Source organism: Coptis chinensis, chromosome 2 (genome assembly GCF_015680905.1).
Source record: "Coptis chinensis isolate HL-2020 chromosome 2, ASM1568090v1, whole genome shotgun sequence".
NCBI classification, from domain to species: domain Eukaryota; kingdom Viridiplantae; phylum Streptophyta; class Magnoliopsida; order Ranunculales; family Ranunculaceae; genus Coptis; species Coptis chinensis.
Window position 1 is genome coordinate 27,668,259 of NC_141457.1, and position 17,248 is coordinate 27,685,506.

The 17,248-nt window shown below is 37.5% G+C and overlaps 1 protein-coding gene across 1 annotated transcript; it reads left to right on the forward strand.

The window, feature by feature from the left end:
* Positions 1-9,767: 9,767 nt before the first annotated feature.
* Positions 9,768-16,909, forward strand: LOC147515607 (glycine--tRNA ligase, mitochondrial 1-like). Its single transcript, XM_086588506.1, has 9 exons — positions 9,768-10,309; positions 10,378-10,760; positions 10,854-10,971; positions 11,711-11,905; positions 12,005-12,229; positions 15,338-15,397; positions 15,472-15,552; positions 15,756-16,161; positions 16,348-16,909. The coding sequence occupies exons 1-9, from the start codon at positions 9,836-9,838 to the stop codon at positions 16,578-16,580; spliced, it is 2,175 nt and encodes a 724-aa protein (XP_086444632.1). The 5' UTR covers positions 9,768-9,835; the 3' UTR covers positions 16,581-16,909.
* The last annotated feature ends 339 nt before the right edge of the window (positions 16,910-17,248 follow it).

Consider the following 17,248-nt stretch of genomic DNA (forward strand, 5'->3'; position numbering starts at 1 on the left):
CATTTAGTCCCTCGTCGACCGGGGTATCTTGTAGCCACAGTCGGTTAGATCATATCCGGGCTTCGGTTCCCTCGATCTATCGCTTTTAGATGTCAAGGTGTGTAATCAACTCATTGCATAATCACTCGGCAAAAACATATATCACTTTCTTTAAGTGTCAAAGCATGTAAATATATCGTGTACCCCAAAAACCAATATATATCAGAAATATCGAAGATATCCATCTTTTTGTGAATCAGTCAAAATATTGATGTATATTGGAAATATCGTTGATATATAACAGTATATATCAAAAATATCAGTCAAATAGTCAAAAAATCAATCAACAGTCAAAAAGTCAAACCAAGTCAATCGATATATATCATATATATCGTAGATATTGGTAACATTTATCGGATATATAGGCAAATGTGATATATATCGGCAAAAAAAACTTCAATATTTCGTGGCAATATATCAATTTTTTCCTTGTCGTGTACCCAAAAACCAATATATATATAGGAAATATCAGCGATATTTTGGTCCATGATCAAAACTGAGTAAAATAGAGTCAAACTCATAAATAGCAAGTCAAATCGAGGTCAATTGAATACTAGAATCTTTAAAAAAAAAATGCTCGCTCAAACTCAACTAATGCAATGCAATGTGTCGTTATCTAACCCATTCTAATAGAATGAATCCATAGATGGTTGTTTATCTTATTCATCCACCCCACCACCAACTATAATAAAAGAAGAAAAAATATGTTTGGTGGCGGGTGGAGTGGGGGAGAGGGGGTAGAAGATCAACAACTAACTATCGAATTCATTATATCATTATATTGCGATGGGTTAGATGACAATACTTGTCTACTAACTAAGTGTAATGAACTAGAAATGAAATAAGTATGGGCATTTTGGTCTCGACAATATGCAAATGACTCAGCTCAATTGAATACTCGAATCTTAATATTTCATTTTTTGCTCACTCAAACTCAGGTCATGTAATGCAATGTGTTGTAATCGAACCCATCATATATTAATAGAATGAATTCACCAAAGGTTGCTTATCTTCTTCATCCACTCCACCACCTCCACCACCAACTAGAATAAAATAAGAAAAATTATAGTTGGTCGTGGTGGTGCAGTTGAACAACCGCTATCGAATTCAATATATTGGGTTAGATGACGACACATGTCTACTAACTAAGCGTAAGGAACCAGAAAAAACAAAATAAGCAAGGGCATTTTGGTCATGACAATGTCTAAAGGTACTAAATTGTAAGAACTTTGAAATTTAGACTGGCTAATATTATGCCAAAAAAATTGTTTAGGTACTATTTTTTAACTTTTGGTAAGTGCAGGGTACTATTAAGTGTAGGATCATTCTCAATCTCATTTGCCAATATTTCGTTTTAAAAGTAGTAATTAATTGTTCATGGTCAAACTGTGTTAAAGACATCATAGGTCTCACTTTCAACTAAAGAAATAATTCACATGTAGATCTAGATGGATTCGAACTATCAACCTCTCAAATAATGAGCACTCTTACCCTTTTGAGCTTATGGATTTATAAACAAAGACAAACACTGACTGGAAAAACTAACCCTAATTCAAACAAAAAAAACCAACTTCGAGTCGGCTACAACTTTCACTATTCTTGTTGCTTTTTTAAAAAAAAAAACAGTCAATAATAATAGCAGCGCAACTTCATTCAAAGCACTACACTTCCATTAGCTCATTAACATTAGATCACGACTTGAAAGAATAAAACCACACATAATGCACTCACAAATATTCAGCAACCAGGCTCATACCAATGGTTACATTCCCATTGTAAGAGGGTGCGACACCATCCTGATCACTAATCAATACAACCCCTAGAAAAAGAGCAATTACCTACAACTTCAAGCAAAGAATGCACATCTGCAAACTACTCATGTGATCTCTCTTCAATGCTAGTAAAAAATATACTCAAGGGGGAAGTAATACAATAAATACATAATTATCCCACTTGATGAATAAAAAAACAAACCTACAAATGGCTTGCAATTTTAGCTCTAGTCAATCCAGGCATCTTCATCAACTCAAGAATTGTCTTTGGATTAGCATCTGCTTAAAGACAAAAGAAGAATAAAACAAGTACATAACTACAATGAGTTTCAGATAAAAATTAAGATTAGGGGAAAAGAAAGTAGAACAAGAAGTTATTCTAAGTTCGATCTAGCTAGCAAGTTATTCTTACTTTCAACCGGTTGACCTGAATGATCAATGGCTTCCAAGAATCAATGATGAAGTTCGTCTGTCCAGACCAGCATTTGTGTTTCTACAAGAGCTAGAGATTCATCACCTTTACATTGTTTGTCCATATCTATCTCCTTGGACAATTTTTCCCTCGATCCTTTTGTCTCAAGTTCTTTTTATTTGCCGAAAAAGAATACTTAATATTCTTCCCCATGACCTTCGCATAAGCTATAACTCACTATAAGGGAGTAGTTAAGATAGAAACATTTTTCTTGTGAAGCACAATTTGTGAAAGCATGCATTTCCATTTCTTCAAGTTTGATTGGCTTTATGACGTAAAATTAACAAGCACCATTGCGAAGAAACTAAAAGTGAAGATCCAGTTAAAGAAACAGTTGCGACAATGACGAGATTACGATTAGGTAGAAAATGAAGTTCTGCGGTGGTGGAAGCAAAATTGTTTGAATTTGAATGGTGGAAAAACTCTCCTGGTAAGGATGAGGTGAGCTTAACAGAGAGAGGAGGGAAAGGGGTGTACAAAATGTACGACTTCTCTTAGTGGAGCTAGGTGGTTAGGTAGCTATTTATGCCAGTCATCTCTGGTGGAGGAGAATGATGCCTCTCCCCTGTCTTTTTGGGATGATCATGTGAAGCTTATCGGCTCGATTCGCAAAAATGATAAAAGGATCTATGTTCATATGTTGCTTATCTCCAAGAAGAACGATAGGAGACCCAAAACTATGTGTTTCTTGGCTGGTATTGATAAGGAGGGTTGGGTTGATGTAGGCTCTAAAATCTTGCATTTACTTGAATCTACAAATCCTCACCCAACTAGGAACACAGGAGGAAGGGAGGCAACCCATCAAACACCTGTCCAACGTTAACCTCAACCTACTACTGTTAATGTTCATGGTTGCAACAGAGGATGGGAAGCTTTGAGGCCTACCATTCGAATCAGCTCTAATTGTGGGGTGATGAATGTGTTGTGGTGGTCATTCACTGTGCTATGCATAGTTTCTAGAGGAGTTCCAAACTGGAAATGGGTAAAGCAAAAGATTTTATCGGTTTTTAGTAGGGCAGATCTTAGAGTTAATTATGGAAGATAGGGGTGCTCTTGTCTTATTCAACAGAGAAGCATAAGCCGAAAAGTTAGCAAATGTGCCTCCTTTAACATCTTGGGATGGGGAGATTTGTTTTAAAAAATGGAATCCAAAAGTGGGTTCAATTCCCAGTGAGAAGATGCAATCCAAAGAGGTGTTTTTAAGTTTTGTTGGTGTTCCCTTTCACCTTAGAACAAATGCCATGGCTAAATCGTTGGCCAAGGAGTGTGGCAACACTTTTGAGGTTAATGATAAATATGTTGATTGGTATCGAAGTTCTATCAAGGTGAAAGTGCAAGTTAGAGAGATCGGAAGCATTCCATGTATTATCAATGTAGAAGAGAGGGGATGCATTTACCCTATTTGGGTAGAGTTGGAGTTCGACAATAGCCGCCTGAGCACAAACTCCATTGAATTTGTTGTTGAAAGGGAGGAATAAGATGAGGTGGATGTCTCAAAAACTGGGGCCCCAGAAAACGTGGACCAATTATTTTCAAAAAATTTGAAAATCAGTCTTGTCAGCACTTTTCTTTTTGCCAGGTGGAAGCAACAGACCTTAGCAAACCCCAAGGTTTTGAAAAGGTTCGACCGGGAAATCTTAATATTTTAAATTTTGAATATGAGCCATCTGCAAACAAGAACTCCCCTCCCATATTGGATCAACATGTGGGTGGTAGTTCTTTTACCCTGCCAGGGCTGACAACGTTTGACCCACAACCAATGGAGACATATGGGGATGAGAGTAGTGTTTTGGGTGGTCGTATAGCTGTTGAAACACATGGGTGTGACTATGGGGCAAATATTGGTCATCATATTAGAGCCCATAGGACAAGGAGAAGGTCCCCTTCTTTTCCTTGGTCCAATGCTTTTATTAGATGGAAAGATTTGCAAAGGTCCAACAAAAAGATAGCTAAGAGGAAGCCCAAGAGAGGCAATCACAGATTCCACACCATAGTTTCTAATCCTTGCCCATGCATTGTTTTGAGTACGCAAAACTCTTTCTCTCCTCTGAGCACGAACTCTCAACTTTTTTCGCCGAAACTTTTTAGAGAGCTACAACAATCTTCGCCTAATCCTCTGTCCCCAACCTGTGAGGAAGTATTAGTGACACCTATGGCAGTTGCTCAAGGATCAGTTGCAGTGGCGAGTATAGATAGAACGTTCTATGTTCAGAATGAATTGGATATTGACGATTGTCGTGCCTCAGTGGATGTCAGCGTGTTGGCGAGTAGATTGTGCAATTGTCAGAATTTAGAGGATCTTAGTGATTGGGTAAAGTTTATGGTTATTCCAATTGCTAAAAATTTGAGGATATCCTCACGTATGAACAATGTGGGATTGGAGAAATTTTTTGGGGATTTTCTAAAGGAGAACTTTCATGATTCAGGCCTTTTTCAGGGAGAGGATAGGCAACAACAAGGTGTTCATATAAGGGAGATGGAAGATGGTCATGTGATTAAACTGATCACGTGGAACTTAAGGGGGTTGTGTAATGTGGAGACCTGTAATAACTTAACTTGAGATGTATGATGGAAGAGCATAATCCTGCAACTCTTTTGCTATAGGAGTCAAAAATAGGGGAAGAGCCTAATGCTTTGTTAGTGGATCTATGGCGACATCCGTGGAGATATACATGTGTTCCGGCAATAGGATCATATGGTTTATCAGGTGAAATTGTAATTGCTTGGAATTCTGACATTATTGAGGTACTTGATGAACTACAAAGAGCTTATACATTGTCTATGGTGTGTGTGTGTTGAAGAGTAATGGTTACTCATGGCTAATGACAAGTGTGTACAGAGATAGTTTAAACAATCAGAGATCTCACTTTTTAAGAAGAGATTGAGGATGTAAGGGCCTGGTCTGTATTACCATGGTGTTTAGGAGGAGATTTTAATCTTGTTCGTTTCAGATATGAGAGGACGGGAGAAAGTAGAACTTCTAAGTACATAAAGATCTTTGATGAGTTTGTGACTAGGAACTACCTCATTGATTATCCGTTAAATGGGGCATTATATACATGGTGAGATAGTAGGAGTCAGAGTCGCATCGATCACTTCCTCATTTCAACGGACTAGGATGACCTTTTTCCTCAAGGCAAGGAGTTAGCTCAACCGAAGTATCTCTAGGATCATAGAATTATTCTATTGGACTGTTCTCAAACTAACCGAGGGCCTATTCCTTTTAGGTTCAAACTAATGTGGTTCGAGGACCTAAACCTTATTTGTCTAATGGAGGAATGGTGGAACTCATTTTCTTTTGAGGGGATGCTGAAGTAGATGTATTATAGTAAGTTCAAAGTTTGAGGTTCACCATAGATTTTTAGAGATGGATTGATGAGAGTTTATGAAGGTGAGAAGGTAGTATTCTTAAAGTTCATGACTTGTTTTTTAAGGAATGAAAACTTGTATTGAAACTTGACTAAAACTTGAATGAAAAAACTTGTATTGATGAATGAAATCTTAGATTGAAGATTGAATGACAAACTTAAATGGAAACTTGTATGAAGAACAAACTTAGATTGAAACTTGAAGAACAAACTTGAATTGAAGAACAAAAAGTAAATAAAACAATAAAAACTTGAAAATATAAAGGACTTGGAATTAAAATCTACTCTACTCTTACATGACCATAGATTAGGTCTAGGTGCCTTCTTTCCTCTTACTTTTTGGCTTTTATATTACACTTTTGCCAAAGACTAATTTACCCTCTCCCTCTACAATGAAGACACCTCACTACGTTACTTTTTGCTTTTGCTTTATGTTTTTGCTTTTGCCTTTTCTATATCTTCTTGAGTAAGCTAGGTTTTTTAGCAAGTCTTCTTTTATAGCAAGGCCATCTATCTCCAGTCTTCTAAATTAAGGACATGGCAGTCCTGTGGTTTTGAGTCTTTGACCTTTAACTTTGACTTTTTAAGCACTTTTTCATAACAACTTGAGTCTTCATAATAAGTGTTAATTAGGCTCTTTTTGGCGCTAAAATGCATCTTTTATGATAAATGGTCTGAAATGGTCTGTAACCTGAAAAATACAGTAAAAGCTATGAGTTATCTGTTTATTATGCGTAAGAAATGTTGTAATGCAGTAATGTAAAGGTAATAAAATGCACATTTGGGAACTGATCGATCAGCTGCCGAGTTATATATGGTGGCGCAAGGTGAAAGAGCTGAAACACAAGTTAAAGGTGTGGAATGAGGATTCTTTTGGCAGGGTGGATCAGATTATCAAGAACAAAACACAGGAGATTGATGACCTAGATCATAAATAGGAGAACTCTCCTTTGTCGACTGGTGAAGAAGTTCACCAGGCAAGTTTGAAATGTGAACTACAGGAGCTTATGAAGAGGGAAGAAATATCTTGGCGTCATAAATCAAGAACTAAATACTTCAAAGAGGGATAGAATAACACCAGGTGTTTTTCACAAAACGGCTAATGCTAGGAGAAAAGTCACTAGCATCAGTACTTTGTTTGTAGATGGTGTGGAGGTTGATCGAGACAAAAATTGTATTAAAAACATCGTTAAATACTATGAAGAACTCTACTCAGAGGATCCCCTGCCACGACCTGAATTGGATGGATTAGAGTTTAATATTATAACAGCTAACCATGCCACATGTTTGGACAGAGACATCTCTAAAAATGAAGTAATTACAACGATTAATGAATTAGAAGGAGACAGAGCTCCGGGACCAGATGGGCTTCAAATGTGTGTGTATAAAAGGTGTTGGCATTTCTTTATATCTGATTTCATGGGCGTTGTGTGGGAGTTTCAAGATCAGTCGACTATGGATAGAAGGAACAATAGTACATTCATTACTCTCATACCCAAGAAACATGGTGCTACATCTTTAACGGATTTTAGACCGATTAGTTTTGTTAGTGGAATTTACAAGATAATATCTAAAGTTCTTGCACAAATGTGCCTTTGTTAGGGGTTGGCAGATTTTAGATGGTCCATTGATTGCTAATGAGTGTATTGACACTTGACTTAAGAATAAGGAGAACGGAGTTTTGTGCAAGGTGGATATATCGAAAGCATATGACCATGTGAGCATATGACCATGTGAATTGAGAGTTTTTAAATTATTTGTTAAAGAGGATGAGTTTCAGCGAAAGATATAGGAATTGGATCATGACTTGTATCACTTATGCGTCATTCTCAGTGCTTGTTGAAGGGTATCCAGTTGGGTACTTTCACAACCAAAGAGGTTTGCATCAAGGGGATCCTATTTCCCCGTTTCCTTTTAATATTGTAATGGAGGCGTTGAACATATTGGTCTTTAAAGCAAGAGATTTGGGTTATGTTGGAGGATTTAAGTCAGCGGTTAATGGTCATGTCCTTACTCTCTATTCCGAAAGGTGTAGCTGATATTATTGAACGATTGATATGTGAATTTATTTGAGGATCTTCAGATGAACAAAGGAAATACCATCTAGTAAAATGGGAGAAAATATGTTCACGAAAATAAGACGACGGTCTTAGGCTACGAAAACTTGTAGTAATGAATCAGGCTCTTCTTGGAAGATGGTTATGGAGATACATGGCGGAAGAAGACTCTCTTTGGCATGCTAGCTGTGATTTGTGCTAAATATGGTTATGACAACCATAGTTGGTAGCCCAAAGAAACATCTCAATCTCATGGTTGTAGTCTTTGGAGAGGCATATTGAAGGTACTGCCGTACTTTTAGTGTGGGGTTAATTTTAGTGTGGGTAATGGACGTAAATGTTTATTTTGGAGGGATGCATGACTTGGTGAAACATCTCTGGCTGACCAATTCCCTCTCATCTTTCAAGTGTCCATCAATAAAAGTGGATATGTTCATGAGTTCGCGCATACGCTGGGTGGCCATTTGGTATGGAATTTGTTTATGAGAAGATGTTCTAATGATTTGGAGGTTCAACAATATGCTAATCTAACCGTGTTACTTGAGACATTCCTATTGAATGATCAAGAGGACAGTTGCTTATGGCGATGGACCAAGACCAACACCTTCTCTGTTCGCTCCTTGTATGATATCATTTGTGCATATGATCGTCCTTCTAAACATATATCCACTCATTTTCCTTCAAGAGTTGTATGGAAAATCACTATCCCCCTAAAAGTGAAGTTAGTCTTTTGGTGTGTCATGCTCGTGCGTACTTAGACGACGAATGCTCTACTACACCCATTTGTACTATGTGTAATATGTTCATGGAGAGTATTAGTCATGTGTTCTTGCATTGTCGCTTTGCTTTGGAGGTATGGTCTATCTTGATCCAGCCAATGGCTATGGCGTTCCCTTTGTTAGCGCAAGCTGTTTCGATCAGTCGAAGAATTTCTTGTAAATTGGCCAAGAACAAGAGGGAAGAACTTCGGACGATCATGTGGAGTCTATTACCATATGTTGTTATTTGGGTAGTATGGAAGAAAAGAAATCACCACATATTTAGGAATAAAGAATGCTTGGTATCACAAATGGTTGGGGAAATCAAAAGTGTGTTGTGGTATTGGATGTCCAATTCCGAGGAAAGGCAACAATACCAATTCAGGAATTTGGTATTAGATTGGCCTCGTGTGATAATGGCCGACTCTAGAGGAATTATATTATAGGGATGCAATTTTCTTTGTCTTCTCTTTTTGCTTCCTTTTAGTTACAGAACATGTGATGTTCTCACTTACTCTCTATAACCGTGTTTTGCACTTCCTTTCTAATAAAATCTACTTATCAAAAAAACAAAAAAAAACAAGCACCATATCGCAATGCTTTGCTCATTACTTCCTATCTTTCATAAGCAGACAAAACCATATTAAGGCTGCATATAGAGTAGGGGTGTAAAACGGGTCGGGCCTGCCCAATCCTCAAACCATGAAGCCCATATGATTTGAGGGCCGGGCTGGCCCAGCCCTCTCATGTAGTGAGGGGCAAGCCTATGAGGGCCAATGCTAAAATTGTGAAGCCCTAACCCTCACCTCATCCCTCTCTTTAGAGAATTGAGGGTCGGGCCGGAGGGTCGGGTTTGATTACTCTCTTAAACTCTTTATTTACAGTATAATCTGGCTAAATTGATACGCGATAAATTAATTATCACGTTTAAATAATATGTTTTCTCAATCTTGACTTTGGTTAATGTACTTAATTAATAATTTAGTTAAAATTTGTAAGATAATAAAATTCAAAAATTTCGTTCTTAGGTTTTATGTGCCGATGTATTTCATAGATCAATAAGAAATGTATATGAGACTAAAAATATGATGTAGTGTTGTAGGTTGTAGAATAACTTTTGTTTGATTAGTTGAAGTTGATTAAAAACTTCATTACCATATCCCAAAGATTATATCACATCACTCTTATTTATATTTTTTTTTTGCTTTTATATATATATATATATATATATATATAGAGATAGGGTTTAAATTTGAGGTCTCATCTTTAGAGTGAAAGATGACAGATGTGCGGTCCAGATCTGTGCGGCATTGGGACGCATTTAAAGCTTCGGCGCATTGTAGATTTGGTACTAAAGAAAAACCCTGTGATGCGATTTCTCACCCCAATTTCTTCGAAAACCAATCTCTTCGTTCCACTCCGAAGCTCATTTCTCCACACAACAACAACTACAACTAATAGCATGGACCCCACCACCGAAGAAACCCTTCGCCGTAGCCTATCAGAAAAACAAACCACTCTGGACTCACAAGCTCAAGCCGTTAGAGATCTAAAAGCCAATAAAGCCGACAAGTCTGAAATCAACTTAGCCGTCGAAGCCCTGAACTCATTGAAACTAGAGAAAAGCTCAATCGAAAGAGAACTCCAATCCATTATGAGTAGTAATAATAACGGGGCAGCAGCTGTTAATAAAGAGACTTTTAGACAACACGTGGCTAATACCTTGGAACGTCGCTTGTTTTACATACCCTCTTTCAAGATTTATCGTGGGGTTGCTGGGTTGTATGATTATGGCCCACCTGGTTGTGCTGTTAAGTCCAATGTTCTCGCCTTTTGGCGCCAGGTATATTTTCTCTATGAGTTGAATTAACTATATCTTGTTTATTGTAATTAATTCATAACTTGTTACAGCATTTTGTACTTGAGGAAAATATGTTAGAAGTGGATTGCCCATGTGTTACACCTGAGTTAGTATTGAAGGCTTCGGGTCATGTAGATAAGTTTACTGATCTTATGGTTAAGGATGAGAAGACGGGGACTTGTTATCGTGCGGACCATTTGTTGAAAGATTATTGTAAGGAGAAACTTGAGAAGGATTTGAGTTTGTCTGCTGAGAAAGCTGCGGAGTTCAAGCATGTGCTTGCTATGTTGGATGATTTTTCACAGGAAGAATTGGGTGGGAAGATTAAGGAGTATGGTATTACCGCACCGGATACTAAGAATGCTCTTTCTGATCCTTACCCGTTCAACTTAATGTTTCAGACATCGATTGGTCCATCTGGATTGAGCCCTGGGTGAGAATTTTATTTTGTCATTTGTACCGTGGTGGATATCCTTTCTATTTGATGCAACTTGTTTAATCAATGCTCATATTTTTATTGCTGCAGTTACATGCGCCCTGAGACAGCGCAAGGTATCTTTGTGAATTTTAAGGACTTATATTATTATAATGGGAGCAAGCTTCCTTTTGCTGCAGCGCAGATTGGTCAGGCTTTCAGGAATGAGGTATGATTTTTTATCTCTCACAATTTCATACCTTTGTGTAACGGCTTGAGCACTTGTTGCTAATATATTTACAGTATACTTGGTCTTACCATCATATTTTTGTTGCCGTGTCAAGCATAAAGTAGAAAATATTTGTATCTAAGTTGAGTAATATGACATTGGATGTCTTCTGCATGCAAAAACTAAGGTTGCATTACGATCATGTAAGTTGTAAATCGTAAGTTTCACCCGTCAAACCTCCTTGTTACTGGAGAATCTTCATGGGATAGGGAAGAGCAATAAGGCATGATAGAAGTTTACCACCCGGAAGAACTTTGATAGAACATTCTCCCATGCTTATTCTTACGATGTGTAAAGATTTTCCACTAAAAGGGGGTATCCAAAGTGGGAATTCCCTTGCGCAATATAACACAAGCCAAGTAATCAAATTGACGTCCCCTGCACAAGGATTAATATGTGAAAATGTCAGCATGCTAGTTTTTTCGGGTTGTTAAATTTCACGTCACTTATGGACAACATCTAGCACCACTGCGTCCACCTTCTAAGTGAAGCATAATCTTGAGGGGCATGGGGGTTGTTGAAAAATTATTACATTTGGTTGTTGCTAGTTTTAAGAGCGTGCTATCTCTTTGGATGTTGTCCTTGGGTCATACACGATCTTCATTGATGCCTTATATAATTTTTTTTAGGAAGAATGTATCTATCTAAAATCTTTTAGTTTGTTTGTGATAAAATCTAGATATCTCCTCGTCAAGGCCTCCTTAGGGTCCGTGAGTTCACGCTGGCGGAAATAGAGCACTTTGTGGATCCTGATGACAAATCTCACCCAAAATACAGGGAGGTTGTGAATTTGGAGTTCTTGATGTTTCCAAGGGAAGAACAAATGTCAGGAAAGGATGCGAAAAGAATTCGCCTCGGTGAAGCAGTTTCAGAGGTTGGTTACTTATAATTTTTCCTTTTGTCTCCTCCATTGGTAGTTGCATATCTTTTCTAAATTCCGGTCATGCTATTCATTTGGCTCTTTATTTGTCAGGGGATTGTGAACAATCAAACACTTGGTTATTTCATTGGGAGGGTATACCTTTTCCTAACACGGCTTGGCATTGACAAAGAACGTTTGCGGTTCCGGCAACATCTTGCAAACGAGATGGCTCATTATGCTGCAGATTGTTGGGACGCTGAGATAGAGTGCTCCTATGGATGGATCGAGTGTGTCGGTATTGCAGATAGATCTGCGTATGACTTGCGTGCTCATTCGGTAAGAGTTTAAATGTTATTTAATTTTTTATTAGATAATAAACTACTATCCTCAACTTTCTTATATTACTATTCTCAATCACTTTGCATGATATTGTGTTGCATTTTAGTTTTTTTTTTTTTTTTTTTAAAATCTGGAATATGCTATTTAATACGCTGAGTTTCTGATCTTCATGATAGCTTGCTTTGGTTTCACTTGTGGCCTTTTAGGTGATACTTGAAAGTTCGAAACTCACTTTGATTAGGCAAGCCATTACCTGCAGTAGAACCTTAGTAAATTTTACCATCTTTGTCCTCATTTACATTAGTACGAAATTGCTCATCTAGAGGGGGGACAAAATAGTTACTTTTTTTTGTCCAATGCAAAACTTTTTTTAGGTGTTCTGCAACTCTATTTGTCTCTCTGTGGACACGTAAAAAGTGCAAATTTAATAATCTACAAGTCAAACCTTGTATTGCTTGGTGAGTTAAATACAATTCCAGGGTGGTGATTTTTCTACTATTGTCAAAATCTGTGTTTTCTTTAAAGAGTCAATAGCGATTGTAAGTCTATAACATTCTTGTTCTGCTGCATTAGGCATTCTGAGTCTTACTAGTATGGCTTGTAATTCTTGACAGAGTACTTATCTCTTAGTCTACGAAAACCCCTAGAACTAACATTACTTCACCATCGAAATATCTTATAACTCCTGCAAAATCACGCCTTGTTAAAGATAGGGGGCTGTTAGTGTGGAGCTTCGTATAGTTTGCATCAAGGACCAAAATATCGAATTCGGTGAATATCTCGATGTACCCAAAAACCGAGATATATCAGAAATATCCATTTTTTGTTGACCAATCAAAATTTTGTTTTGTATGTCGATATATCAGAAATATCGTCAATATATCGGTCAAAGTCAACAATTTATATCTCATATATTGGTCGATATATATCGTTATATCGGAAAAAAAACAGATTCAATATTCGGTTGAGATATATTGGATATTTCCATTTCGGTGTACCCAAAAAATGAGGTATATCGGTGATATCTCAGATCGGCGATATTTTGGGCCTTGGTTTGCATCAGGTTTCCCAATACACATGGTTTGAGCACTTTCTCTTGGTTGGTAAGGATATTGCCCATCTCATCCATCATAGACCTAAGTGATAGGAATCAACCAGGTTGCTAAGTTGTCCTTGTTGGTATTATGTCAGATTCTGCAGAATTTTGTGTTTTGCCATACCCCAAGGTTGAGATAAAGGCCTTTAGATATAACTTATTGTGGCACAGGTGATCAAGGCCCAATATTTCCATGTCGGGCAAAATATCAGACCCCCCAAAAACTGATATATATCGGTACACATCGATATATCGGAGATATTTCTCTTTTTGGTATATTAGTCAAAATATCAGTTTATATTGGTAAATGTCAGAAATATCGCCGATATATAACGAAAATATCGGTCAAACAAATCCGTCAAACAGTCAAAAGTCAAAAGATTTATATCAGATATGTCGAATATATAAAAAAATATCGTTGATATTAAGATATATATCGGAAATTGCGATATATATATCAGTTTAAATACGGTTTAATATTCGGACCCGAAATATTGAAAATATCCATATCGGGTACCCTGATTTCCAAGATATATCGGCCGATATTTTCGGCCCTGCAGGTGATCACGTCAGTAGGATACTATTTGAGTTAGTAAATTGGGTATGTGGGCCAATAGCATGCTTGATACCTGACCATATGGCTAAGGTATAAGGGTATTCGATGATAGGTGCTTGAAAGTTTCCCTTAGAACTATTACATAAGTGACTGGAAGATGTCTGCAATAGTTTCTGTGAATGAGCTTATCCCTGTTGGTAGGTTACGAGAGAATAGTTGACAAGTACTTGCTGTCAGTGAAAAAAAATTCTGTCTTCTTTGTTGAAGAATCCTTTATTTATCATCTTCACCTCAAAACTTAGTTCATGTAGACTTCTTCACTAATCTTATTTGCTGCGGTGCAGCAGATGCAGAAGGAAAGGGATAGAAAGGAACTTGTTAGCAGTGATATAATAACAATTTATGTTCCCTTGTTATCCAGGGTTCTGAGGTTCCTATGAGAATTGGTTATTACCCCAATATTGTACTGCGCTTCAGTGAATCCTCACTATATATAACTTTAAAAAAAAAATAGGGCTTAGATGTTGGCTCGTTGTCTTTTTGTTCTAGTGTGGAGTTGGCAGACCACTTGTCCCTTTTTCTGACAAGTTTGATCACTTTTCCATAGGGAATATGGCTGTAATATGTTGTTAGTCATAGTGGGGGATTGCTTTTGGTCATTGGCATTTAAGGACATTATCTTCTAGGGGGCACAAAAGTTGGAATACATGGGGTATCTGGTTGAAAGGCAATAGGCATCCGTTCTAGAATGGACCATCGGATTTCCATAAGGTTATTCAAGCAATAAAAGGCCTTCTTTGTTATTGGTGCAAAGTGTTTGTCAATATGTGGAGAATGCATTTCAATCATTTTGTAGCTAGATGTGGGTGGAGACATTCTGTGTAGAGAACTTGATTGTAGGTGTTTGGAGGGTGGTAGTTTTGTAAGTGTATCATTTTTTTCCTTGTACATGTAGCTTCTCTCGACCGACTTTCTCTTGCTTTGATGAAATTTATCTTTACCTATAAAAATAGTATTGTCAAATTCTTCCCTGACCATCAAACAATAGATTATATTCCCCTCAGTAACCATAGTTTAACATTAAATAATTGCGGTGGTAATTATTATTATATTTAATTTTTCAAAAATACATCTATGCAGTCAGAAGTGGATCCAGAACTGCGCCTTGAGCAGTAAGGCTGGCAGACCCGCGTGCTTGTAGAACTTCAACTGCATAGTTACTGCTGTTCATTTGTCCAATTGCGCTGCATAAAAACCAACACTAATTGACTGAGATAAAATGCTTTGTTTCTAAGTAGGGCTTTGGGATCTGATTTTTGTAAACTGTCATGCAGTGCAGTGGCGTTTCAACATTGTCCCGAACTACATTCCTGCTTTGTTATAGCAATTTTACATGATAATACATATATTGCTTATTAATCTTGAAGCTTATTACAGTTTCACATAATTGCAGGAAAAAAGTGGTGTCCCTCTTGTTGCTCATGAAAAGTTTCTGGAACCTAGAGAAATTGAGGTTCCTCTCTCTCTGACACACACGTGTCCGTTCATCTTTATGATGTGTCACTAATTTAGGGTTACTTATTGTAGAAACTTGTTATAGCCCCTGTAAAGAAGGAGCTGGGTCTTGCATTTAAGGGAGACCAGAAGAAGGTCGTTGAAGCATTAGAGGTAATATTTATTTATTTAATAGTTACCACTTTATTTGTATAATCCTCAAACCCTTATTCCCCCTTCTGCGGTTAAGGTGGGAACCGATATCAAGACCTTTGGATCCAACATCCCAAGGCTTTCCTAGTAGGCCACTGAACCCTGTCAATGCTAATTGTGCGTAGAAATCATAAGAGGAATTATATATCCTACTTTTTGAGCAGGCTATGAATGAAAAAGAAGCCATGGAAATGAAAGCCACTTTGGAATCCAAAGGAGAGGTGGAATTTGATGTATGTACTCTTGGGAAGGTCGTCACTCTTAAATCAAGTATGGTATCTATCTCAAAAGAGAAAAAGAAAGAACATCAGAGGGTTTTCACACCTTCTGTGATTGAACCATCTTTTGGTATTGGACGGATTATCTACTGCCTGTTTGAACATTCCTTCTACATGAGGTCAAGCAAAGCAGGAGATGAACAGTTGAACGTGTTTCGTTTCCCTCCTCTTGTTGCTCCAATCAAATGTACTGTATTCCCACTTGTTCAGAATCAGCAGTATGAAGATGTTGCCAAAGAGATCTCCAAGTCACTGACTGTGAACGGGATTTCTCACAAGATTGACATAACAGGTATTATCCCAAAGGTTTTTTTATTTTTATTTTTTCCCTGCAGCATTAGTTTTATATACTCGTATTCATTGTGTCTTTGTTTGGGTCATAAATCTTTATGCATGCATTAGCTGCATCAGAAAGGCTGGTTTGCATGTTGGAACTTTGGATAGAGTACATGGCCTTATTTATGTTCTTACAATGCAGGCACATCCATTGGGAAACGGTATGCAAGAACTGATGAACTTGGTGTTCCTTTAGCTATAACTGTTGATTCTACATCATCAGTGACCATCCGAGAGAGAGACAGTAAAAACCAGATTCGTGTTGGCGTTGATGAGGTGGCATCTGTAGTGAAGGAGGTGACTGAAGGACAGAGCACTTGGGCAGATGTTCAATGGAGATACCCAACCCATTCAAGCATATCAGCAGATGAATAATGTGATTCACAAATGACCTACGGTTATTCCTGAAGAACCGGTTATGGATTTTGTCTTCACTCTGGCTGGCAGAGTAAGCTGACTAGAATTTAGATAAAGTGAGGTTGTAATGTAAACACCTCTGTTCATTAGGTGGCCACACTTCAGTGAAAAGATTATATGTCAATCAAGTATTGTTTTCTTATAGCTAGTTGCCTAGTTGGCGACATTCAAGTATTGTTTTCTTAAGAGCATCTTAGTTGTTTGATTAACATGTATCTGCATGGTTTTGTTTTGATGGAGCTCCAACCACTGAAGGATATATATATATGTTGTCAGTCTTACTTTGAGCTATTTTTCTACCAGGAAGATCAATGGATCTCTACTTTTTTGCTTCTTGCTATATGCTGTTGCCAAAATTTGACAAGTTGCCCATCTTCTCAAGATCTACAGCCATTCTTTTGTCTACTCTACTCTTGCTTTTAGTGACTTTAATATGTCTGCTACATTTGAATTCTTTGAACTCTGTAGAAGTAATGGACATGATTTAATGGGCAATAAGCTGCTGAACCTGTCTCTTACTTCCTGTTCCTCCATTAAAATTGTTGTGTCAAGCTTTCTAAAAATTTCAAAGCAAATGGTTAACCAATTTTGTTTTTATTTTGCTCTCTTCTTGGCTGTCGTCTCTT